This window comes from Lampris incognitus, chromosome 6, assembly GCF_029633865.1.
Source record: "Lampris incognitus isolate fLamInc1 chromosome 6, fLamInc1.hap2, whole genome shotgun sequence".
In the NCBI taxonomy this organism is placed as follows: domain Eukaryota; kingdom Metazoa; phylum Chordata; class Actinopteri; order Lampriformes; family Lampridae; genus Lampris; species Lampris incognitus.
The window spans coordinates 28,513,773-28,540,220 of NC_079216.1; the positions used below are offsets into that span (position 1 = coordinate 28,513,773).

Sequence of the window (26,448 nt, forward strand, 5' to 3'; positions counted from 1 at the left end):
TCAAATAAAACAAATTCGATACGCACATAACTATTGAAGAAGAAAAAGTCCAGAGGCTGTCATATTACTTTATTAAAAAAAAATTTGTTTCAAGTAACAAACAGGACATGTTACTAGCCTACAATTCACAGTGCATTTTTCACGTTTAACACTAGAATTACCAAGAAGGTCACATTATGACCGTTTTGGATTTTCAAAGTTTAATAACTTTGTGGGGGGGGGGGGGGGGAGACACAGACCTGCCGCTCCCTGAACTGCATATATTTGCATTAAAATGAGTTTTAGATCAATCGCACCAAAAAAAAAGTTACAATAAGATCTACCGAAAACAACCATGGATGGTCAACATGGCCACCGGTTTTTAAACTCTATATTCTGTCAAGGTAAATACCCAATTGAGATATTAATGCATTGCACATGTTAGTATGTCTGTTAGGAAATGACTGACACCAAAATTAACATTTTAGCAAAATTGAAAAAGTGAAGATATTACCTGAAAAAGAAAACAGAAAACAACATATTGCTAATCTAACAAACGTTAACAAGGCCTATAAAATGTGAAATGTAAAAAACGAACTGAAAATAACCATTTAAACAGTCCCAAACAACAACCGGAACTTTAAAAACTACTAGAATGACCATGGCGGTCATTTTGACTGTTTTGGATTTTCAAAGTTTAATAACTTTGTGAAAAAAAGATACATACCTGCCGTTCCCTGAATGCTCCTAAAACTGAATATATTTGCATTAAAATGAGTTTTAATGCACAAAAAAGTTCCACAAAATAAGTTAATAAGAGCTACCTAAAATGACCATGAGCGGTCAAAATGACCAAGTGTAATTTGCGCATCATCGTGCGTGTCATGTCATGTGTGTTGTTCACGTCATTTCCTTCGCAACATCCAGTTCTTTTTTACATTTCATGTTTTATAAGCCTTGTTACGTTTGTTAGATTAGCAATATGCGTTTTATGTGTTTTTCAGGTATTATTTCCAACATGTCTGGGTACAGCCTCCGTTTCAGTCACACAATGACTACCACTGACGTGTTGCAGTATTTACAGGTGTTGGACACCTGCGATTTTAAATTGTTTGAAAAATGGCATTAAAGTTGTTAAAATGTTCATTTTGGTGTCAGTCGTTCCTTAACAGACATACTAACATACGCAATGCATTAATATCTCAACTGGGTATTTTATCTTGACAGAACATAGAGTTTAAAAACCAGCCGTCAATTTGACCACCCATATTTGTTTTAGGTAGGAGCAAAATCCCGGTCGTTCTAGTGTTAAAACAGAATACATCTGATAAAAAAATTTTCATATAAATGATGATAAAGTTCAAGTAGTTATTTCCATTATGCCATCTTATCATTTTCCACAAATCTACCAGTCCTCCACAAAAATTCACACTCGATTTTCTTCATATGCTTTTGATGAAGAGGTCTTTAGTTAAGGAGGGGGTGGAGTTGGAATGTTTAAACCTATCAATCTCGACATAATGGAAATAGAGATACAGGCAACTGGAAACCTGTGACACCCAAAACACCATTACATCTGTCTCTCTTCTTCAGAACATGTGCTATTAGAGAGTGAATGTAGATCTCTGTGACAATGAAGACTTCAGCAAAATACTACGACTTTTATCCACAGTGTCAAGCAAAGACAACAGAAAGCCAAAACTCCTTCTCGTAGCTTTAGTGGAATAGAGGACTTAACCTGTGGTACTCACCATGCTACGTAAACTGGACTCTAAAACCTTGGCGACGAAGGGAACCACATAGAGCAGCTCCTGCTGGCCTTTTACATATGCTTCCAGCAGGAGAGACTTCACTTCCAGGTCCTAGGAGAGAGGAAAATAAATCTTTTGTCAGTCAATTCACTATGATGGCACCACTGAGCCAAGAATTTGAGTGTAAATGAAACGACACGTGAGTGGGTTGCAAAGCCTGTCTAAGAGGTTTTATAACATCATTCTAACGCCTTACTGTGTAGAGGATAGGCTTGTTTTTGGCAAGGGTGATCATGCCCAGCCAGTGACCCAAGTTCTTTAGCAGGGATCGATCAGAGAAGTTGGCAGCTGCCTTATCAGAGGTCAAGAGAACCTGGAAGGGGGGGAAGACGAGGTTTACAGAGACAATTACACGTCTTCAAACATATATAGAAATTAAGTGGTTCTTAGACCATTTAGTAAATCGATAGCTTAGGGTTAAAAAGTAGTTTCCACGTTTTGATCTGTGGTCTAAAGCAGGCACCTGAGGGGAACGGATTAAATTCAATGTAGTAAAGGGTTGTAGTCTAAAATGACAGCCTAGGCCATTTCCGTATAACAACTCACAAAAACCTGTCTGTTTGACCCCAACTTGTCTTACTACACCGGTCAATAATGAACTAAAGGTAGAACGAGTAGGATTTTCCTAAAAATCGGTATACAGACTCATTCAAAAATAATCCCTCTCATCACTTGTGACCCATTAGATGTGTGTGGCGGTGTCTGTATGTCCAGAGACCCTGTCCTCTGCCTGTATTTTCTTATTTTGCTGTATACAGAACGTTACTAGGCATTAACCTTTGGGCAGCAGGACTCTATAAAAATGTATCAACCAGATGCCAGATCAAGATTGTAAGCACGCATCCAAGCAGACGCTATGACAGTGGTGGACACAGCACCGAAAAGATGCAAATATAGAGCAACCAAAGCTCATTCCAAAACGAAGAGTGAATCTGGGGTTGACTTTCAACTGCTAGCAAGCACTGAAGGACAGGATGGGAATGAAGAGTGACGCGTAGTTGGCCTGTACACTGGGATGCATTCTGGCAACTGTGGTCAGGGGGCGTGCGCTTCTAGTGTCATTGAGCCGCGGAAGAGGGATCAACTTTGAATGTTGTGTTTACAAACCACAACTGACAACTCCTACTCGTTCTGCCTTTAAGACCATTTCTGTTTTAACATTTAAACATTAAAAAAAAAAACAGCAAAACTTAGAACTGACTCGCAAACAGCACACGACCAGTAAAAGAGCTTTGCACTGAGCCAAGCCATTGTTTTCTAGAGAGGAGTAATGCCAGAGCAGAGGCAAATTACTTGTGCTCAGTTTGAAGTTGACCTCTCAAAGCATGTCCAATTAGATGACACAGCTTTGTGTGATATACACATCAAGGGTGGAGAAGCTAGTATGTATTTTTTAAGTTTCCCAAATCGTTCAATAACTAAGAACACACAATTTTAAAAACTTACCATCAAGGTAAAAAAACTGCAACATGTGTTTTCAGCTTTGGAAAGGCTAATAAATATTACTTCACTATATATAACACTATATAAAATATTACTTAGTGAATGATACTTGTTCAAGGTGAGGAAAAATAAAGAGATTTTAGTTTGTGCACCTTTGGCACTAAAAACTCTAGAGCAAGCTTATCAAAAAAATTACCTTGATATTCCTATATGTCTCATTAAGAACCATCTTGACAAATTCAGGGTTTTTGAGTGTATCCAGGAAGTTTGAGTAAAGACTGTGGAAGTTGGGCTCAATGCTGACACGCTTCATTACCAAATACTGAGACACCCAAGGCATGAATTCCTCCTTCACAGTCTCTTTGAGCTCTTCAACCTGATGGAAGGCAAGGTTTAAAAATTCAAAAGGTTGCAAGGGAGCTGAGAAAGAGAAGTGCAAAAAAACTTCATGTCATATTTACCTTTTGTGTCATGTTAGACTGGGAAAGGTTGTTGAAGATGAAGGCAATCTTCTCCTGCACATTCTCTGGAGGCTCAACAATCCTCTCTGTCTGGTCTGTGGCCACCAACAGGGTGTCAATGTTGGTAGTATTGATGGAAGGCTTCAGAAAAAAATAACACCAAACAAACAATCAGAGTGAAGGCACCCAACAACAAAAGTTTGTAGTTAATGGGAAAGATAAATCTAAGCATGTGAAATTGGTGTACTGTTCTGAAGTAAAAAAGTGGCTATTAAGAGTGTAGAGTGCCAAAATCTCTTCCCTATTCAACAAATCTTGGAGCTAAAAATATGTTAAGTGACAACAGAATAACTTAAGGTCCTCAATCTTGACAGGCTGCCATACTCACAGGCACGTCCTTCTTGAAGTTGCTAGTTGTAGGTCTTGTAATAGTGGTGGTCTTGGCCACAGTGGTTGTAGTAGTGGTGGTCGTGACCAGAGTGCTTGGCTGACCTGGTGGAGCGGCTTTGGGCCCAACAGGCTGCTGAGACTGAGCCTGGACCTGGGCCAGTGCCAGGCTGCCGGGAGTTGTGATAGATCCCTGCATCTTCACCGGCGGGTCCCGTGACTGCTGGCCATACTCAATATACTGCACGCACAGGATATGGGAAGTGCAGAGCGAGAGACTTATTTATCTAGGAGTAGGATTCTGTGCCACATGCCAAGGCATTTGTGATATTGGGCTATATAAATAAAATTGACTTAACTTGACAAAGTCAAGTTGCAAATATCGCCAATATGGGAAATTAGGGAAACCTGTTTACCTCTTGTAAATGGTGGGGGAATTGCAAGAAATGGCTAATTGAGGCCAAGTGTTGACAATACTGGGGATAATCCTTTAGTCTAATAAGAAAAAAAAAATGTTAGCACGTCTGTACAGACTTCACTGAAATTAATGGGAAGAAGAAAAAGATAAAGATTTTAACAAAAAAATCCCATACCTGTTTTTGAACCTGTCAAGGGCAGCAATACCAAAGTAATACATTTTGGACCCAAAAGGCTTCCGTAAGGCTTCAAGGACGTATCGAAGGGCAAGGCCTAAAGCCATGTAGGTCACAAGGCCTTTCTCAATAATGCCCCCAAACAAGCAGGCAGTGATATGCAGCTCCTTGTCTGGATATTGGGGGAAGAAGCGATACTCCTCAAACAGGTTTCTGAGCATGCAATTGAACACCTCTCGTTCCCGCTTGATGGTTGAATCCTTAAACCTCTGTAGCATCTCCAGTACCTACAAGAGGCAAAAGGAGGGTCATGGTTAAGATATAAAACTCTATTAAAAGAAACACTCAACAGTAGAGAAAGTGCTCAACAAATAAGGAGCAAAATAATCCACTTTAATTTACTTGACTCACTGGATTATATAGTATATAAAAACATTTAATAAATTGACTGTTGACTGCACCTCTACCACCTTTTTTGCACTTTGTTTAAATCCCCTTTTATAAGGATGCTCAACCCCTTCAGACCAAAAACAAAAGCACCCAGAAACAACTACAACAACAAAAAAACGTAGGTGTTCTGTACAGCTACATACCTCATCCACAGACATGGTTGGGTGTGGCGGGTGGTTATAGATGCGTTGGAAGTAGCTGTTGGCTTCATCATCAATCTCCTTACTAAAGTGCTGGTTTGCCTCAGGCCACACCTGAGAGAGGTCAGCTAAGCAATGAGAGAGAAATGAGGGATTCCTCAAAACTTATACACTATGCAACTATTCAACAAGACATTAATGGATGAATCACCATAACTACAAGCCAATACACAAGGCATCAAAAAAAACCTCCAACCAATCAAGTCAGGTTAGAAATCTTGTTGATGCAAAAGCACAAAGGATTCAAAGTGGGGCTGTCAGCAAAGGCAGACAAAGAATGGAAGACTGACCTGTATTTCCTCTAGAATTAAGATGAAAAAATTTGGTTTCTATGCAAATTAAGAAATGGTAACAAATGAAGCCATTTTTGCAAGAGGTTACAAATTTTATTTGTCAAAATTGGTCGACACCGGTCAATACTGTCTTGTCAACTATAGAGTAGCAAAATAAGGTGCATACAAAAATTTAAATTAATAATGGATAAACTAATAATGATCAGAGGTGAGGAAATACAGTGTTGAGCAGCGCAGGGCGGGGCTCTCAGTCACACCACCACCACTTACAGGCCTTCATCTTACTCTGCTGAAAGGTGGGTGGGTTCAAGCCTGGAGTGCTTATCTTCCTGGTGCTAAATGGATCACCGCTCACTGCTGGCATCCCCAGACCAGAACCAATACCTGTACTCAGGGGACCTGGAACTGGTATAACAGAAAAATTATTTAAGTAAACCACTTTTAAGCTAGGATATCTCATAACCAAATTAATTGTATGGCATGTCTTGACGCATGCTCAATAACCCGGGTAAGAAAATCAAAGAGGACTGAATCAGTTCATCTGGATACATTTATTGACAGATACATTTCATCACTCATCTAAGTGACTTCTTCAGTCTAAGTGACTCACTTAAATCTAAGTGACTGAAGAGATCGCTTAGATGAGGGATGAAACGTTATCAGTCAAACATTATATCCAGATGAACTGATTCAACCTTCTTTTGATATTTGTATGGCAATTTTCAAAAGGAAAAGTTAAATGACACAAATGTAATGTAAGCCCATGGTGCAAGTAAAAAAGCTATAAATCAAAACAGGTTTAAAGTCCTCATCCAGTCATGTTTTAAGACATAAAATACTCTGCTTGATATAATTGTTTTTTCTGCAAATTAAGTTCAATCATCTTGTTAAAATCCTGAAAGTCATCCATTGCCCTAAAAAAAAAAATCCAGAATCAATGAACATGCTAATTAGACCACTTCTTCCACTACTTTCATGTTCCAAGATTTTTAATGCGGGGTTGAAATAATGGCTCAATGACACACTGGAGCCATCCTAAGTATGACCCCTACCCAACAACTACATAAGATATGTTTGGAGAGCCACGAGAAGGACCGGGCGCAAATCCAGAGTCACCACTGCTGTACCCAGCAGTACTCGACCGGCCCGGCACGGCGTGGTATTGGACACCGGCCCACGAAGAAGCCCTAACTACCGCAACACAAATGCACCGCAGATGGAAGGGGGCTCCGTAACACAAGCCGCGCACTGTGCTTTCTGGCGGCAGAGAGAGGTGATCAACAGGGCGACTGCTCCCCCAGCCACGGTGCAAGCCCAGCCCCGTTTTGCAAAAAAAATTTTTATTTTTTTCCTCCCCAATTGCACCCAGCCAATTACCCCACTCTTCTGAGCCACCCCAGTTGCTGTTCCACCCCCTCTGCCAATCCAGGGAAGGCTCCGATACATGTGGAGTCACCACACGCTTCTTTTCACCTGACAGTGAGGAGTTTCGCCAGGGGAACGTACCGCGTGGGAGGATCACGCTATTCCCCCTCCCCCCGAACAGGCACCCCAACTGACTGGAGGAGGCACTAATGCAGTGACCAGGACACATCTGGCTTCCCAACCGCAGACATGGCCAATTATGTCTGTAGGGACGCACAACCAAGCCGGAGGTAACACGGGGATTCGATCTGGTGATCCCCGTGTTGGTAGGCGTTGGTAGGCAACGGAATAGACCGCTACGCTACCCGGACGCCCCCGTTTTGCGCTTTGTGGGATGGGTTTGTGGGAGAAGTTTGCCTACAGGGCTTTCTACCAGAAAGCCTTCCAGCACCTTCAGAGCAGAGAATAGTTTTTTTTTCCTGATTTTGAAACCTAATTTTGTATACTTGGCAATTTTTTTAATCATTTAATAACACTATCTGTGATGTGACAAACCGAGAATGCCTATTTATTATTGATTGACATGGTCTTTAATACAAAATATTAAAGTTGAAATCTGCAGCTATTCCCCATTAATAAGTCGTTACTTTATCCATTTGATATGTAATTACCCAGCGTCCGGGTGGCATGGCGGTCTATTCCATTGCCTACCAACACAGTGATCACCGGTTCGAATCCCTGTGTTACCTCCGGCTTGGTCGGGCGTCCCTACAAACACAATTGGCCGTATCTGCGGGTGAGAAGCCGAATGTGGGTATGTGTCCTGGTCACAGCACTAGTGCCTCCTCTGGTCGGTCAGGGCACCTGTTCGGGGGTGGGGAGGGGGAACTGGGGGGGAATAGCGTGATCCTCCCATGCGCTATGTCGCGCTGGCGAAATGCTTCACTGTAAGGTGAAAAGAAGCGGCTGGCGACTCCACATGTATTGGAGGACGCATGTGGTAGCCAGCAGCCCTCCCCAGATCAGCAAGAGGGGGTGAAGCAGGGACCAGGACGGCTCGGAAGAGTGGGGTAATTGGCCAAGTACAATTGGGAAGAAAAAGAGGGGAAAATTCCAACAAAAAAAAAGAAAGAAATGTGATTACCATGTGGGAATTCTTTTAGACAGGCAGTGTTCAATACAGCTCAATGTAGGAGACAACAAGAAATAGACCTGTTGCAGCGGATTTTCACAGACTACAAACAAGGTGAAGCAGCCATTGTCACTGATGTACTGTCAGGGTGACAGTTAACATTTAACACCATTGCAAAAATTAGATCTCAGACCAAAGCTAAGTTGGGCAGTCTAATGTATTACAAACTTCAAACTTAAATTCAACAATGTTCTACAGTAATACCGATTGTCTGTCCAAAAGAAACATCACCACAGTGGCATCGCGTTTCAATCTCTTTTTTTTTCCTGATCGAGTTGTTTCCAACACGTTTGCTGCTGCACCAATTGGCGCAACTTGATCACAAGTGTATATTTAGACTGGAGATTGTATCCAACCATAGTAAAGATGTCACAGTATTATGTAACCTCACATTATGATCAAGACGGATAAAACAATCTAATAAGGACAAACGTCACAGATTTCGGCTTTAATGAACATATCCCCATGGCAACTACAGCATAGTGCTCTGTTCCCATTTCTCAGAGTGTAAAGTCAAAATTATTGCAATGAACAGTTTTGCTTGATGTGTGTTTTGGTGGAAAATAATAAAAAGCATCGTAGTACCGGAGTCCATACCAGGAAGCTGCGACGCGAGGCTGCCAATACCCCCAAAAGGTGTGCTGGGATTTGGATTTGAGAGTGAAGGAAAGGCTTTGGCTGGGGACTGGGGATTACTGAAAGCCGAGCTCAGAGAGGAAGGGAAACCCTGTATGCTTTGTGTATGGGAGGGGGCAGTGGCCCCCAGGTTCAGGGAACCCATTGCCGACAAAGGGTCCATCTGTAGATGAGATGACAGAAAGAAAGCAAGAGAAGAGAAGACAAGAGGCTGAGATGAACAATCATAAATACGATACAGGTCAATCACTTTTTCACAACTGATTTTCATGGAACATGGGGGGGGGGGGGTTACTACGCAGTGCAATTTCCACACTGCTTGACTGCACAACTCTTTTCAGGGTTCCTGCCCATTTTCAACCTTAGTGTTCTAGACTTTTTCAAAACTTGTCTTCCATACTTGGAGATACAGTATTTTCCCCTTACAGCTATAGTAAAAATTGTTTATCTTTTTATATCTGTTAATTGGGACCTTTAATGGCAATTGTGCCATATGTGAGTTTTATTTAACTAATGCTGTAGTTATCTATTTTCGGCTTTTTCTATCTTGGTTAAGAAAAGTGCTTTGCAAATACTATCATCTATTAAGACTGTCAGAAACACAGGGCCCTTCAATCATGACACTGTGAACAATTCTTTAAAGAATAAAGTCCATTTTCCTCAAACCAAATATTAAGATACCTTTTCAGCCAACCTGTCCTATGAGCAAATAAATTGGACAAATCTGTTTTCATGGAACTTTATTATCTAAGGGAACAGTAACTAGTAATCCCCCACGACCTCAGACAGGTTAGTTGTTTAGCTTCAGAAGCCGCGCTGCTGTTGGATCACGCTACTGTAGTCAACTTCTCCACTGACTCCCAAAGGGTAAACATGCACACGCGTTAAGTTAAAGAATGGCCACCCTCCCTATTGTATTTCTTGCTAAAATATTGCCAGTTTTAAAAAAAAAAGATTCAATCTCCAAATCAGGAAAATTTTCTCCATACTATTTCAGCTGGGGAAGGCAATTCTCTTTAAAAATCTCATATCCCTCTTACCACTCGCTACGAGTAATTCAAATGGTCAGAGAAAACCCTAGCCTCTGTTTAATCCTTCGTCTATATTCAGGATCTCCGATTCTAACCTGAGCTTTCCCAATTAGTTGAAGTCTAAGAGGGATTATTTTAGTACGACTTCTATAATCATTCTGCCTTTAAGCACTAAAATGCTTCACAACATCAATGTTGGCATAACATTATTTATATATATATATATATATATATATATATATATACATACATACATATACACACACACACACACACACACACACACACACTGCATCTGCAAAGTATTCACACCCTTTCACTTTCCCCCGCTTTTTATTATGTTACAGCCTTATCCCAAAATGGATTAAATTCCTTTTTTTTCTCATCAATCTACACACAATACACCATAACGACAAAGTTAAAAAAGTTTTGTAGAAATTTTTGCAAATTTATTAAAAATAAAAAAAATGAAATATTGCATGTACATAAGTATTCACACCCTTTGCTATGACACTCAAAATTGAGCTCAGGTTCATCCCGTTTCCACTGATCATCCTTGAGATGTTTCTACATCTTGACTGGAGTCCACCTGTAGTAAATTCAATTGATTGGACATGATTTGGAAAGGCACACACCTGTCTATATAAGGTCCCACTGTTGATAGTGCATGTCAAAGCAGAAACCAAGCCATGAAGTCAAAGGAATTGTCTGTAGACCTCCGAGACAGGATTGTATCGAGGCACAGATCTGGGGAAGGATACAAAAATATTTCTACAGCTTTGAAGGTCCCGAAGAGCACAGTGGTCTCCATCATTCGTAAATGGGAAAAGTTTGGTTCCACCAGGACTCTTCCTAAAGCTGGCCGCCCAGCCAAACTGAGCAATGGGGGAGAAGGGCCTTGGTCAGGGAGGTGACCAAGAACTCGATGGTCACTCTGACAGAGCTCCAGCATTCCTCTGTGGAGATGGGAGAACCATCTCTGCAGCACTCCACCAATCAGGCCTTTATGGTAGAGTGGCCAGACGGAAGCCTCTGCTCCGTAAAAAGCACATGACAGCCCGCTTGGGGTTTGCCAAAAAGCACCTAAAGGACTCTCAGACCATGAGAAACAAGATTCTCGGGTCTGATGAAACCAAGATTGAACTCTTTGGCCTGAATGCCAAACGTCACGTCTGGAGGAAACCAGGCACCTCTCATTACCTTGCTAATACCATCCCTACAGTGAAGCATGGCGGTGGCAGCATCATGCTGTGGGGATGTTTTTCAGCGGCAGGAACTGGGAGACTAGTCAGGATCGAGGGAAAGATGAATGGAGCAAAGTACAGAGAGATCCTTGATGAAAACCTGCTCCAGAGTGCTCAGGACCTCAGACTGGGGCAAAGGTTTACCTTTCAAGACGACAACGACCCTAAGCACACAGCCAAGACAACGAACGAGTGGCTTCGGGACAAGTCTGTGAATGTCTTTGAGTGGCCCAGCCAGAGCCCAGACTTGAACCCCATTGAACATCTCTGGAAAGACCTGAAAATAGCTGTGCAGCGACGCTCCCCATCTAACCTTACAGAGCTCGAGAGGATCTGCAGAGAAGAATGGGAGAAATACCCCAAATATCGGTGGGCCAATCTTATAGCTTCATACCCATGAAGACTTGAGGCTGTAATCGCTGCCAAGGATGCCTCAACCAAGTGCTGAGTAAAGGGTGTAAATACTTATGTACATGCAATATTTCAGTTTTTCATTTTTAATGAATTTGCAAAAATTTCTACAAAACCGTTTTCAATTATACAATGCATCCGGAAAGTATTCACACCCCTTCACTTTCCCCACATTTTGTTATGTTACAGCCTTATTCCAAAATGGATTAAATTCCTTTTTTTTCTCATCAATCTACACACAATACACCATAACGACAAAGTTAAAAAAGTTTTGTAGAAATTTTTGCAAATTTATTAAAAATAAAAAAATGAAATATTGCACGTACATAAGTATTCACACCCTTTGCTATGACACTCAAAATTGAGCTCAGGTTCATCCTGTTTCCACTGATCATCCTTGAGATGTTTCTACATCTTGATTGGAGTGCACCCGTCCTAAATTCAATTGATTGGACATGATTCGGAAAGGCATACACCTGTCTACATAAGGTCCCACTGTTGACAGTTCATGTCAGATCAGAAACCAAGCCATGAAGTCAAAGGAATTGTCTGTGGACCTCCGAGACAGGATTGTATCGAGGCACAGATCTGGGGAAGGGTACAAAAAAATGTCTACAGCTTTGAAGGTCTCGAAGAGCACAGTAGTCTCCATCAGTCGTAAATGGAAGAAGTTTGGATCCACCAGGACTCTTCCTAGAGCTGGCCGCCCAGCCAAATTGAGCAATCGGGGGAGAAGGGCCTTGGTCAGGGAGGTGACCAAGAACCCGATGGTCACTCTGATAAGAGCTCCAGCGTTCCTCTGTGGAGATGGGAGAACCTTCCAGAAGGACAACCATCTCTGCAGCACTCCGCCAATCAGGCCTTTATGGTAGAGTGGCCAGACGGAAGCCTCTGCTCAGTAAAAGGCACATGACAGCCTGCTTGGAGTTTGCCAGAAAGCACCTAAAGGACTTTCAGACCATTAGAAACAAGATTCCCTGGTCTGATGAAACCAAGATTGAAATCTTTGGCCTGAATGTGAAACGTCACGTCTGGAGGAAACCAGGCACCTCTCATCACCTTGCCAATACCATCCCTAAAGTGAAGCATGGTGGTGGCAGCATCATGCTGTGGGGATGTTTTTCAGCGGCAGGAACTGGGAGACTAGTCAGGATCGAGGGAAAGATGAATGGAGCAAAGTAAATGTGACAACCATTATTGGATGTGGTATTTTTAATGTTTTGCCTGTCTGCTCTTTCAGCTGTGCTGTGGACCCATTACACTAGATGACGTACGTAACTTACCCTATTGGATGTTATTTTATTTTTTTTATATTTTAAAAGTATGCTATTCCAACAGTGCCCCAGCCTTTTAAGCCCTTACTTTTTCAAATTGAGTCCCAGCCCCTCCCTCATTGGTTGTAATGTCCCTGATGTTTCTTTTCAAATGTTTCCTACCCTCCCATTGGTTGCTGTGCACCGTAACTAGGGGCGTGGTGCAAGGCAACATAGCATTTATTCCCTGAGTTTTTTTTTCTTTGTTGTATAGCCAACTTGGCAGCTGATGAGTGCATGACGCACGAAACAGGCTTGTACTGCTATGAATCAAAGGTTTTTTTTACATATATATATATGATGCTGTGGTGGCCTGGCGGCCTGTCCAGAGTGTCTCCCCGCCTGCTGCCCAGTGACTGATGGAATAGCTTGTTTGCAGTCACGTGATTCTGATGACGCGCAAGATTCAGATGGAGGGCAGGAAGTGAAAAGCAGAATGGACAAGATGGAGCTAGTTTAGTCAGAATGATGCTAGTTTAGACGATATTATGAGAGAAAAATATAAACAGAAAGTAAGATAGGTTGGACATGATCCTTATGTTGAGTGCTTTTTTTGATGAAGTGGTCACTGCACACACGCACGTTATCTGACTCCGCTCCTCCCGACCGCAGATGACGGTTTGCAAGCCATTTTTTCCCAGCATTTTCAGCCAATTTCTTGCATTTTTTCCCCCCTCATGAACAACAACTTTTGGTACTCAATAAAAACTACTTGTGGTTTCTCAGTTAATGACGCCAAACATAGGCATTTTGAATGTTTGTGATAGTGCTTCCTATGTACAAAATCACTTCCTGCCCTCCATCTGTAGTTCGTGACATCATATGCAAACAACCTATAGGCTCAAGCATCCCCGCAACCCTGAGACCAGGATAAGTGGTTAAGATAATGAATGGATGGATGGAGGGATAAATATATATATAAAACTTCGTGAAAAGAAACACTCAACAGTAGGGAAAGTGCGCAACAAATAAGGAGCAAAATAATCCGGTGAGTCAAGTAAGTTCTTTATGAGACAGTACAAGCCTGTTTCATGCCATAAGCAATCATCATTTGACAGCTGATGATTGCTTATGGCATGAAACAGGCTTGTACTGTCTCATAAAAAAATTTACCTGACTTGCTGGATTTTATATATATATTTTATTTATTTTTTTTTTCCTGTACATATTAACATATGCTATGCATTTTATTCCCCAAGGCATAAAGATATTGAGCAGAGATCATCACACACCATGCTGGTACTTGGACACAGCACTATTTATAAATACTTCACCTATGAGTAAAACAGTACTTCACAACATGACGGTTGGCGTAATTAGGACATTTGCAGATTTTTTTTTTCCACACGTAGATAACAAAAGCATGAGTTTTGTCAGTTACAACAGCCAAACTCAAGACAGGAAATTTTGGAGAAGTGAGAACTTTTGACCCAACACCGCATCCATTCGCTTTCCTTCCTCTTTCCCTCCTGTAACCCCCTCCCTCTAAAGTTTACTACCCCAGCTTTAACCATCTTTTTCTGGTAAGTTCCGTACCTTTTCAGACCTGGATCTAGAAAAGTATTTCCTAACTAGTGGCCACAATACGAGACACACTGAAGTTTTTCCTGGCATTTGAGATATTGTTTTCAAGAATAAAGCTGAGAAAATGCAATTAAGGAATTTCTACATCGTTCGAAAATTATTTTCAACAAAGCAAAAATAAAGTATTACATTTTTCATTGATGATACCTGTACTGGGGAAATTGCATCAAGGCTACTGGTGCTGGGGGCACGGCCCTTGGGCATCACCCCAGGTGGTGGCTGTCGGGCTTTGTTCATCACGTTACTGCAATTGGCAACCATGGTCAGGATTGTCTCAGACAACTCCTGGGACACACTCCTGGGGGGGGGGTTAGTTGAATCAAATAACCAAGCCAGGCCAAGACTGTTGATACTGTCCAAGACTACATCCAACAGTTAGCCTCACTTAAGTTCAGGTATCACATTATCAAATATCCATTCCAACAGTAATTTCAACAGCATCATGCAAAACCAAAGAACATTTATCAGCTCTGGGCTAATGTCTCACCCGGCACAAGACTGCAGGCAGGCTAACATAGTAGCTAAAGTTTCAGGGGGCAGCTGGGCACTTTTGGGCTGGTCTTTGTCTGGGGCCAGACCACCCATAATGGATGGGCAACGCCTCTTTAGGAACGTCACACATGCTTGGATAAAGGGTTCCTAACAAAACAAAATTAATATATCAAGAACACTGAACATTGCCAAGCTTCAAATGAATTGGTAAATTTGAGAAAATTAAAATGTGAAAAATTAGCTCCACTTAGCATAGTATTTTTTAAAGACACTTGTGCTGAACATGAATTCCAAGACTCACCCCATGCTCTCTGATTTTGTCAGTCAGCCATTTGTCAAGTTTGAGGTATTCACGGCGAGAGGCAAGTGCAGCAAGATCAATAACAAAGGCAAACGGAGTACCATTCAGCAGCATCGATAGTGACTGAACAAAAAAGAAGCAAAGACTTTTAGCTGGGTATGATGCCAGTGTTTGAAGCTAGTTGCAGCAACAAAGAAGACCTTTTCTCAATTTACCCACTTTAATATCTATATGAAAGACAACCACAATTCCCATTACAAAGGATCACCAAACACATTAGAGACTGACTTCTGAAACTTCACATTTCCTCGAAATTCCCAAATCTCCTTCAGACTTGCCACAAACTAAGATGCAAGTCTATTCAAATCTGTCATGCTGCTGGAAAAAGCTTCCTTTTAGGACATTTTAGGAGGTGAAGAAAAGCCCTCTTCTAATTAGGAACAATGGATTTTTTTTTCTGAATGCCAATTTGAATAACACAAATATAAATAGCTTGTCAAAGTCAAACTCAATTTAAGAATATTCATAAAGCCAAATCAATTATGGTGACATTTTCTAATTAATGAGTTATCTTGAGAATCTTAACTGGAGTGTAGAGTACATTTAACATCATAAATAAGGCTTTTACAGAAACATCAATACATTTCTTCGAAGTTATCTTGAGGTCACAATGACCATTTTGGTTCATTTCTACAAACCTTCAAATCTTGGGCAACATCCAGGATGCGCGAAAGCTTGGCCTGGTCATATTGCTCCCCTCTCATGTACCACTCAGCCATTGAGTGCATGATTAACTGGCGAATGGATGGAGACTGGCCCTAAGCACACAAAACATGACACTTCAGAAAACATGTTGCATGTCTGTTCCAACGTCAGAATCATTGGTGTTAATAAATCTCGGGGGCAGGCCAAAAATGAGCAAAATGCTCAAAACACAAGTACAACGACACTAAGGTGGACAATGCATACAAAATAAATGACATTAAGCATAATTTACAAAATGATGAGCAGAGTATGCAATTTACTGCAAACTACAATATAAGGCTGAACAATATATCACTTCAGAATTGACATCACAACACGTACAACAGTCACATTGCAAAGGAGCAAAGTAAAGCTAGGCACACATTACGCAACAGGACTTTTAGTTGAAAAAAATTTTTGAATTTAGAGAGTAAATAGACCCTGGACCATTTCAGAGTTTTTTGACATCAGCAGGTTAAAAACCATCTTAAGGTTAAAAACATGGCAGGCAGGCCTTGATACTCTGCAATGTAAGCGCAGCAGGATAAGTACAGCTGCAGCTAATAAAATTAGTAATGGTCTGTTTTATTGAGTTGTGCCAGCACACCAATCAGCATAGACAGGCAGCACTAATGGTGCCATCAATGCTGGTTCTTAGTAACCATGCATGGCACTAAATCCTTTTATGAAAGACAGGTTAGTAACAATGAAAATCAACTGAGAAAAATAAACATTATGAACAGTTACAAATACAATTTACATCTGGATGGTCGGCTACCATAGTACCCAAGTTTCTTATAAAGCAAAGTTTAGATGAAATTTTACAAACTGGTGACACCAAGATAGTCTAGCCCTAAACAAACCAGCCAAAATGTCCAATAAACAGCAACACATTAAAAAAAACCCTCTGTAGCAGCACTCACCCCAACAAGCAGGGGAAAATGCTATAACTCACCTGTCCATGCCAGGCGTAGTGCAAGATGATGGCAGAGTTGGGGTGGTTGCCCAGAAAGATGGGCATGAGGGTAGAGATGAGCTCATGGCGCAGTGTGTGCCATGAGGTGGAGATCTGCAGCAGCGCCAGCACAAGCATGTCAGGGCAGTGCTTGATGGGGAAGCTGAACAACTGCTTCACCTGGTCATACTGACCCACCTCAGACAGCCGGAGCAGGCTCTCCACCAGGTCCAGACTCTTCCTGTGAAAGGGGTAAATCACAGAAATTGTAGTTCATTTATAATACCCTAAGGGAACTTAATACTCACATAATTTGGCATTTTCACCAATTTTATCAATTTTTCCGCCTCAAGTGAGCATAAAATACTTGATATTTAAGAGTTTTTCTGGCATTTCCATTCAGCTTCTTATTAACCTCTTCAAAACACATGCAGAGCTTTATGCAATACAGTAACTGTGTAAAATATTTTTCATCCAAACAATTATAACAGGGTTAAAACCATTGCTTGGAAGCCATTCCTTAGTCAACAATTAAAAAGCAGAGTTCATAATTTCAGTACCAGGTGGCAATCTCCCTGTTGTCATCCTCTGGTGGGGCCTTGAGGATATCAATTGCCACTGTGTGGCAAGGGTAGTCAGCAAAGCAAAACACATCTGGGCTCATTAGGGAATGCTGGATGAATGATAGCTGGAGAAGGAAAGATATGAGGTTCACAAAATGGGGTTCTGTTGTAAAATATAGCTCAAAATAATCTCAATTTGCATTTGCCCAGATACTGAAATCACATTGCAACAAGCTCCAGCTGTCACATTTGGCTGTGATAAAATGCATTGTAACTCAGTTAAATGGTACAAGGCCATCTTTAGAATGTAAAGCATGTGTTGGTGAGCTTACCTGTCCCTCAGCGTGCTTCCATGGCCGATAGATGAGGTCAACAGGGAACACTTCCATGCCAAGGCCTCTCTGGATGCCCAACACCACTATATGTAGACCTTTACTGTCCCGGACCATGAAGCCAGGGTGGTCCAACTCATATGTCACCTCTTTGAAGTTGAGATTGGGGTTCTTAAAAACAGACATAAAAAGCAGATTTAAGACCGGAAAACTGACAAAGTTTACAGGATAAGATTATAAAAAACTTGACTTGTCCTGACAGCTGGCTGGCTTAGGCAATACATGCTGTACAATTTGCAGCGGTAAAAACACAAGCAGCAATGCATCTTTGCTGCATTCAAACTGCCATAAATGTATTACCGCTTTCTATGGATATCTCTTAATTTGTATAGTTGTGGTATGAAACATACAAAACTGAACTATGCAAACAGAAAACTCACAAATGTCAATTCATCTACAATCAAATGTCCTTACATACACAAATGTGTACTATACATGTTACATTTTGTTTTGGAAAAAAAAATCGAATAATCAAGGACTGTGTTGAAGTTTTGTGGATTGTCCTCGGTGGGTTTCCTAGAACTAAAGTCTTTCATACATTTGAAGCTAGCCTTAAGTTTTAGTTAAGACGTTTAATGGCGACATGAAAATTCATGATTCACAAAATTGCTAGAATACAGTCAAAAGACCTCTTTAAAAATTTCCAGAGTGAATCACTCACCACTTCTTTGACCACATCAATGAGAACCTCGACATTCCAAGTGTGTGCTTGAGAACCATCATTCTTGTCCTTTCCATCACTCCAGATACCACTTCCTGGAGCAGTGATGGACTTTGAAATACCAGACATGAAAAAATAATTTCACCTCAGATAACCTGGCTGGAAATTGTGTGGTGTGTAAAGTGACATTCAAGAATACTGAAAGACATTTCTCCATTTGTCTGTCTAAATACATGTTGAAAAATCTAAAGTGGAAAGTGAGAGTGAAAATGAAGTTTCATTTGAGAATGAGGGGTGCACCAGAGATTCACAGTGGCCCATCAATTGTTTGGCATATGCTCTACAGTGTCAGTGGCAAAAGCAAAGCAAGAGTCAAAAAAGTGGACGTCACAAAGTGCAAGAGAGTCGTGTCACCATTTGCAGCTCACCTGCAGTGGGATACCATCAGCAAGGCCAGAGTGGGTACGAGCCATCATGCCCAGAACCCTGGCCACCTGGCTGGCTGTCACCTCTCTCACACCATACTGAAGGATTATGTTTCTGCACTCATCAAGACTAGCAGCGAGATGAGAATATCCAGAGCTGAGTTATTCCTCACCATAATCCATTAAAAAATATGAACACTTGATGCAGAAACAGGTCATGTGACAGCTATTCTTCAAATTAATAACAGAGTTTAAAGCCGTCCTGACAGCTTAGCTTTAAAATCCCAGCATAGCTTAAGGGGGGAATCTAAATTCGTTGTGTAATTTGCAAACAATTTTAACAGACCATTCTTAAGGGGGGGAATCTAAATTCGTTGTGTAATTTGCAAACAATTTTAACAGACCATTCTGAGTAATTTTCAGACAGCCCACAGAACATAAGTTTCAGAGGCGAGACATTAATCAAAGAATAAAAACTGTACCACCGATTAAATAAAAGTTGACAGGTAAAGTTTGCCAAACTATCCAAAACATTAAAAGAACAATCAGTACACAAGTAGTTATCAGTTTAAAGGGGAAAGGTTAATATTTCTGAACACAGAACTGTTAAAATTTACAGTGTTTTCAGCATTTAATATTTCTGGTGAAAAAAAACAGCAAATATATGTTACAAATACAGATGAAGGAATGTGTTATTTGTGGTCAGAAAAATACCTAGCACAGAAGCCATAGCCAACTTCTTGCATAAACTCTGCAAGAGAACTTTCCATCATGGTCTTGGCTAACTCTCCCGAATCTGGCAGGATCCTGTCCATCAGAATGTCCCGTTTTTCAGGGTATAGCAGTGGTGCAAGCACCACAGGGCAGCGTTCTTGGGGAAAATCTAAACCATAACACACTAAAATGAGCAAAAATGGTATAGCAAACCTTGATATTTGTGTTTGTGTGCCAACACTGCCTCATTTATTTATGGACTTTATACAAAGCACCAGTATCTGACTAGGTATTTATTCTTTTATAAATGAACGCCATGATTAATTTTTCTCCCATACCTCTGCACAGTGTCTTGAGGAAGGCGTCAATCTGCTCTTGCCCTACCCCAATGGCTCCCTTCTGTCCAAACAGTAGATGGGAGAGAAGCAAGTGCAGGACTTCTATGGCAATATCCTGGAAGCCACCTTCTTGGTTACCACCAAGGTCTGCGTCCACGTACGACCGCAAGAGGTCTGGGAGCTTCTGCTTGATGAACTGCGCCGCTGATGATTAGGACAATGATTAAGATAATTTCCCATCTTTGCAATAGTAGCACACTTATTCTTACGCCATGTTACTTTATACCGTTTTGTGGTAACAGTGTTTTGAATTTTCTTATTCAAGTAGTTAGATCAAGTAATTGACTTTCAATTGTTGAGCCAGACTCAAAATGGCAGCTCTTGCAATCCATTCAATCCATCTAAAGAGGAGTCCATGTTTTAAACAGATTAGCAATTACATGAGCAGAAGTGATTTATACACCCCAAATTAAATTAAATTCCATTTGACCATAGAACTGACACTTTGTCCTAAAATAATTTGGCCTTAAAAAATTCTGAGAATAAGAACTGATTAGCAGGGTATGACTGGGAATTGGGGCAATGTTGGTTATGTGGGTAATCCAGGACATTTTAGCTATTAGGTTCACTACTAGGTCCTAATTTTTCTGTATACTTCAAGATTTCTTGATTATAGAACGCTTAGACATGTCTTTCAACATGCTGTGACTACATAAATGCATATGCATGAAACATAAGGGCACCAAATTATATGGATATGATTAATGTTTGCCTGAAACCACTTTGAAAGTTGGATGTTATAGACAAAAAAACAAAAACAAAAGCCATGCAACTGATAATTCTGACATTGGGAACAACCTGTTGCATACAGGCTGCAAACCTACGGTTATCTGGCAACAAAGTTTTTCAGCTGTTGCAACCTGTTGCATACTCTTGACAAGATTTGTTACCAGATAACTGCAATTTTTAAGTCATTAATACTTACATTACCAAAATACAATATATACTTGATGGTGTAACAAAAAGTATAGAACCCAGCTAGCATTAAAGTTAAAAGGCAATGGATTTCATCATATTTACAACAACTTTTTTTGGAAATCTTATCCAGTATGAGGATAAGAACAAGAAACAACTTGTGGCCATGACAACAAAATTCTAGAACTGTCAGGTAAGCGTACAAGCGAACCTTAAACTCAAAGATTTCTCCTATCTGTTGGCGGTTAACCTTTACATCAATTGTTATCTGTTTTGTTCCTTTAACTTGATGACAACATTAAAATTGCTATACAATATCATTTGCCCCTAATCTCACACAAATTCACTTTGAAGAATGAAATGCCTGAATGAAAAGTGGTCTATACAGGGTTGGCTACACCACATTTACTTACCAAAACCTCGAAGGTCTGCGTTGCAGGAGTTGAGCAAAGCAAGTCCAAATATCACCTAAGGAAATAATGATTGGGTGACAACATACCCAGTCCATGTCCTCATACTTCAGGCAAAACATCTTTGAGACAAGCATGCATTTAGTTTTGAATGGTTTTGAGGCGTTATTTCTATGCAGGTAAACAAACATTCTCCATTCAAGTAACTGTCACAATCATACTATGATTAGCTTTTTATGCCAAACTTGAATCATAATATAGAGCAATTTACAGCCATCTTACCTCTTGGACCTTGCTGAGCTTTAGAACTTTACTCAGTTGAGTAAATAAATGTGAAGATGGCTTTAAACTCTGGGAGGGGGGAAATAGGTCTTGGTCAAGATTTTAGGAGCATACTGAGATCAGCCACTGAAAAACACTGACTTACGTAAAGATCTGGAAGTTCTTTTCTAAACTTCTGTTCAGAATGGAGAAAAAAAAAAACTTAATGTGAATTTTGCCAAGCCCACTCAAATGAAGAGGAAAATGTTACACTCCAGGAATGTGTAGTGCCATATAACATTGCACCTTGGAGAACAGTAGTTTGGGCTGGTACACAGCTGAAACTGAGGAAACTGATGCTCAGTTCAAGTAACATGTAAGTTTCTATCTTTGATTTTTAGTCAAAATTGGCTAACTAAATAAAATAGCAAAACAGCGAGCAGGACATTTTATATTTTACAAAATATAAGTATGATGCTCCCTTTATCAAATCCTGTTTTTGCTTGGAATTCCAAAGTGAAAATAGGATAAACTCAGCGCTTTGCACCATAAATCTAAAAAAAGATATTTCTTTCAAGGACAAACTTACAATAAACAGCAGTTGCTTCAGAGTAATTAATAATGAATGCAGATTTTTAACCTTTGCTCTCTCAATACCTAAACATTACCCAAACCAAATACATTAGGATAAACTACAAACAGTGGCAAAGAGGAGACACCTCTAGCATTGCTTCCAAACACATACAAATAGAAAAAGAAACAATATCTTCCAAAAAGTATGAGCACATTTTCTGCAACATATAAACTTGATTTAATATGCAGAATTCAGACCATTTACCACTTACTTTCTGGTAGTGCAGGGGATTGTCAATGGCGTAGCATAGAGTAGAGATAAAGTTTGGCTTTGAGATCAGCGACACACACTCCTGAATCAGAAACTGTGTCTTGGGCAAGTTGAAAAAACAAAGAGGAACCAGAAAGTTGAGAAAAGAGATAGATGCAGACAAAACAGGAAAATTACTGAGAGACACACACACTTACACACAAACGAGGGCAAATGAGCATCAAGTTTCCTTATAGTCCAAACTTTAGACAATCCTAAGTTAAAAACTGGTCTAAAAAGTATGGTTTTCATTAGAAGCTACAATTTCAGGTTTCAACTGTGTAATCCAACAATTAGGTATTCCAAAAAATGTTGAATCGACGTTCAGCAAACTAACATGTTTCAGTTTTGAGAAATGCAAAAATACAGCTTCCTATCAGTAAAATAAATTGATAACAGAATCGATCAGGTAACAGATCCATCCACAGCTAAAGGGGACTATGAGTATATTTACCCATAAAGTGTTAAGAAGGTGAGCATAAAGAGAAAACAAAATACTGTACAAAAAAAAAAAAACCTGTTGTACGGGGTAAAACTGCCATCACTGGCACTGGGGGTATCAACAGTATGCAGCTAATTTTGCTCTATGGATTTTGACAAAGACATGTACACCAGTAGAACCTAATCAGTGTCCTTAACATGCAGACAATTTGCAAGTATCCAAATAACAGTGTCTGTGCATGAGCAATGGCCAGTGTATTGTGCGCGTTTTGTTTTAATGTGGTTTCAAAATTTATCAGAAGAGTGAAAAAAATGTCATTAGTTGGTGGAGAAAAAAAAAGGGCGCTACCTTAATTAAATATACATAATTCCAGTTTAAAAAGTCAGATCAACCGCAGACAACAATTATTTGCAAAATATGTGCCTCAACAGCAATTGCCAAGGACTATAAAACAAAGCTTTTTTTAATCATCTAAGCCAACTACATTCTAAAGTATGAGGAAAGTTCTCAAATGTGTGTCATAGAAAACACAAAAAACAAGTACGTCATCGAGCAGTAGTACGATGTGACTACAAGAGAAGGACATCAGTATCACTATATAAAGCACCTTCAAAAAGCCATGATTAGAAGACTAAACGTATGAACAATATGTCTTATGGACAAGATATTCATACAGGAAGCCTCCCGTTTTGCACAACGTTTGACCTGCACTATAGAAATACTGAAAAAAAGGACTATCTACCAGAGCTGCACTGCATTTATATAACAATTCATTCGTATTATTAAAGTACAAAAAATAAATGATAAGCTACCTTGGCACTCCGTGAAATATATCCCAACTGCTGTCCTTGTAATTGTATTATATACCATTTATAGCAGGAGCAGTTATATTTACAAATTTAGAAAAATTCTGTATTCTAATAAATACTGATTCAGCTCATATTACGATATCAATCTGAATACTGCTCAGGGTAAAACATGAATTTTTAAACCTTATGAATCAACATTATTTTGTTGGAAATGTTATTGGTGCATAATTAAAAATTACCTGATGGAAATCCTTGCCACTGCTTTTACCATCGCCACTAAAATCTACATGAGAGAAGAGACAGCGTAGTAGATGCCTGTCTGCCTCGGGACCGTGACGATTCACAATCTGGTAGATGAGAGGGAAAACACAAGAGTCACAAGCGATATGATAATGTTAAGAGTAATGTGAGAAGTGTTCCAGATGCAAGCAGTGCTACTCACATGCTGTATTTCCTGCTGGCTGGCTCTGTAGTTTTTCTTTGTTAAATTGTCCACCAGGTAGCTGATTTGAGACAAAGCCAGCGAGAGCGAGTCAAGATTCATTGCTGGTTGGGGCGGAAGCAGGCGGCCGAGCCCGGCGCAAAATCACCATTATTCCCCTTTAGTCACTTCAGTGATAAGTTACTTTGCCCCCCCCCCAAAAGGTGTGAAAAATATGGCTTCCAAATGAGCTTCGTCTGTCAGTGGCTCTTGGTGCTAGACAGTCTCTCACTGAAAAATCAATTTCAGCATCTGAAATGACAAATAAAAAGGTTAACTGACAGTATATAAGAAATTGAGCAACTGACAATCATAATCACAAGAGGACACAATCATCTAGAATTGTGCAAAACGCACAACAAATTTGGTCATACTTTTATGCTAGTATATATTAGTCACGAAATACTGTGGCAGGCTTTCAGGCCTACTTGGTTGACCCAATGCTGCGAGATAAATATTCGACTGCATCTTTGAGAAGAAAAAAAAACTAAATTACATTCATTACAGATTGTATGCTTTCATTCCCTTAGTCTAACGTGTTGTAACCTCTGAATACAATCAGATCCTCTAGCTTGTATGGGGCCTAGGCTTGACCGCAACGCCAAGCTAGCAGATTCAAAGCACAGAGGCTAACACTGATCACCCTATCTGTAGCAATTAACATTAGTTACCACAACTTCATTAGATGATATTAAAATCTAATCATATACTCACTGTAACGCTATCGTACATAGAGCTAGCTAGCATGTTTTACAAATTTAAAACGACACGCATCTTGGTTGTTGTTATTTAACCCAAGTTAAACTAACCCATTGAAACAAAGAGCAGACTAACTAACGTAATGTTATCGCCATCTCCACATTGCGGGACGTTGAAGAGGCAGCAGAATGCCATAAGACAAACAATATATTTAATACAATGGTTATTTGCAGAAAGCCAACTCTTGACGTAGACAATAAAAATCCCAAACCAACATCACCAAGACACCCAAACGCGAAATAATGTTGGTTGAGCTGTCCAACTCAACGTGGACAGTATGTTTACCATCAATACCAATAGCGCCGACAGCTAAAATTTGCCTGAGTCCTTGCTCACTGTATGGAGAAATACGACAATATTATACCCCCAACCAAGCTGCTCTAGTGGAGTCGACATCTACCTTCCCATGTCGGCTGTTGCCAACATGGGAAGGTAGATGTTGCCAGCTAGCGTTAAAAGGTAGTTGGGACAAAACGTTTTGGACAGATTTGAAACAACTAATATGTTCGGTTAACTCTCGAATACGGTGATTTCTAAGTTGGCAACCCAATGGCCAATTGAGACCAACGGTACCTGAGCTTTGACCGTGACACGCACAGAGGCCGTGAGGCTGGAGGCCGCAAAGTGCTGCAGTTGGCTAGCACTCTCCCCGGCTAGCTAGCTAACCCACCAAGCAGTTAGCTTGAACGGACTACTGCTACTCCACGGAAACAGTAACGTTTTGGTTACAATCTAAAGGCTCTTTAACGTGCGCTAAGTATCCAACTGTTGTCGGTATAAATTGCCGTAGCATGTTACGGCAGAGTAGTTAACGCATAGTTAAACACCAAAAGGATTAAGAACTGCTGCCGCAGCTACCACTACTACCGCTGTGACGCGCGACGTGACGGTCGTTATCCAGCAAATACACCTCCTCCGCGCTAACGGTACAAAAACCAACGGCCGTTCGCCTCATTGCTGGTTTGAAACAGCCGTCACCAATTATTTAACTGAGGTGTGACAAAACTCACCATGCCGCCAAGAAATCGGGTTAGATGTTCATTCCTTCGCGTCTCTTTCGCCGAACTTGTCCAAATACAATGGTCGCTCGGCGTTCAGTGCGGTTTGGTTTTCAAAATAAAATGGCGACTGTCACCGCCACAGCCACAGCGCGCTCCCAGCGCAAATGCACGAGCAGGTTGGAGAAACAGATGAGAGGCGCTCATGTACATGCCGGCACATGACACCTGCACGTCATGACGCTGTTGTCGACAGAAAGGAGCGTTAAGACGTACAGGTGTCATGACTCTTATCTGTAGATACGAAATGAAGTGCACCAGTCACGAACGAATGCCAATATTACTTATTTTTTAATGATTAGTCACTATTCTTCCAATCATAACTAACTGATGTATTTTGACCAGTAACTAAACAGTGCTTACTAGTCCATTAAAAAAAAGGAATAGTCACC

At 40.5% G+C, this 26,448-nt stretch overlaps 1 protein-coding gene across 13 annotated transcripts in view; it reads right to left on the bottom strand.

Annotated features, from left to right (window-relative positions):
* cnot1 (CCR4-NOT transcription complex, subunit 1) overlaps nt 1–26,135 on the bottom strand; it is an 86,088-nt gene extending 59,953 nt beyond the window's left edge. For 3 of the 13 annotated variants that reach the window (XM_056282559.1, XM_056282554.1, XM_056282566.1), the window contains exons 1-27: nt 26,009–26,135; nt 24,201–24,491; nt 23,998–24,105; nt 22,470–22,568; nt 21,646–21,714; nt 21,367–21,421; nt 19,979–20,182; nt 19,641–19,809; nt 18,930–19,056; nt 18,502–18,612; nt 17,781–17,951; nt 17,446–17,573; nt 16,886–17,126; nt 15,885–16,004; nt 15,187–15,309; nt 14,881–15,032; nt 14,541–14,691; nt 8,760–8,973; nt 5,888–6,022; nt 5,268–5,392; nt 4,675–4,961; nt 4,498–4,576; nt 4,083–4,331; nt 3,695–3,835; nt 3,430–3,609; nt 1,987–2,103; nt 1,731–1,841 (exon numbers count right to left, since the gene is read on the bottom strand). In XM_056282559.1, the coding sequence (XP_056138534.1) occupies nt 1,731–1,841; nt 1,987–2,103; nt 3,430–3,609; nt 3,695–3,835; nt 4,083–4,331; nt 4,498–4,576; nt 4,675–4,961; nt 5,268–5,392; nt 5,888–6,022; nt 8,760–8,973; nt 14,541–14,691; nt 14,881–15,032; nt 15,187–15,309; nt 15,885–16,004; nt 16,886–17,126; nt 17,446–17,573; nt 17,781–17,951; nt 18,502–18,612; nt 18,930–19,056; nt 19,641–19,809; nt 19,979–20,182; nt 21,367–21,421; nt 21,646–21,714; nt 22,470–22,568; nt 23,998–24,105; nt 24,201–24,302 (3,768 nt within the window). In that variant the 5' untranslated portion in view covers nt 24,303–24,491; nt 26,009–26,135. The remainder of the gene's footprint in view (nt 1–1,730; nt 1,842–1,986; nt 2,104–3,429; nt 3,610–3,694; nt 3,836–4,082; nt 4,332–4,497; nt 4,577–4,674; nt 4,962–5,267; nt 5,393–5,887; nt 6,023–8,759; nt 8,974–14,540; nt 14,692–14,880; nt 15,033–15,186; nt 15,310–15,884; nt 16,005–16,885; nt 17,127–17,445; nt 17,574–17,780; nt 17,952–18,501; nt 18,613–18,929; nt 19,057–19,640; nt 19,810–19,978; nt 20,183–21,366; nt 21,422–21,645; nt 21,715–22,469; nt 22,569–23,997; nt 24,106–24,200; nt 24,492–26,008) is intronic. The other 10 variants (XM_056282564.1, XM_056282560.1, XM_056282562.1 and 7 more) reach the window with 8 other exon arrangements.
* Nucleotides 26,136–26,448: the final 313 nt, after the last annotated feature.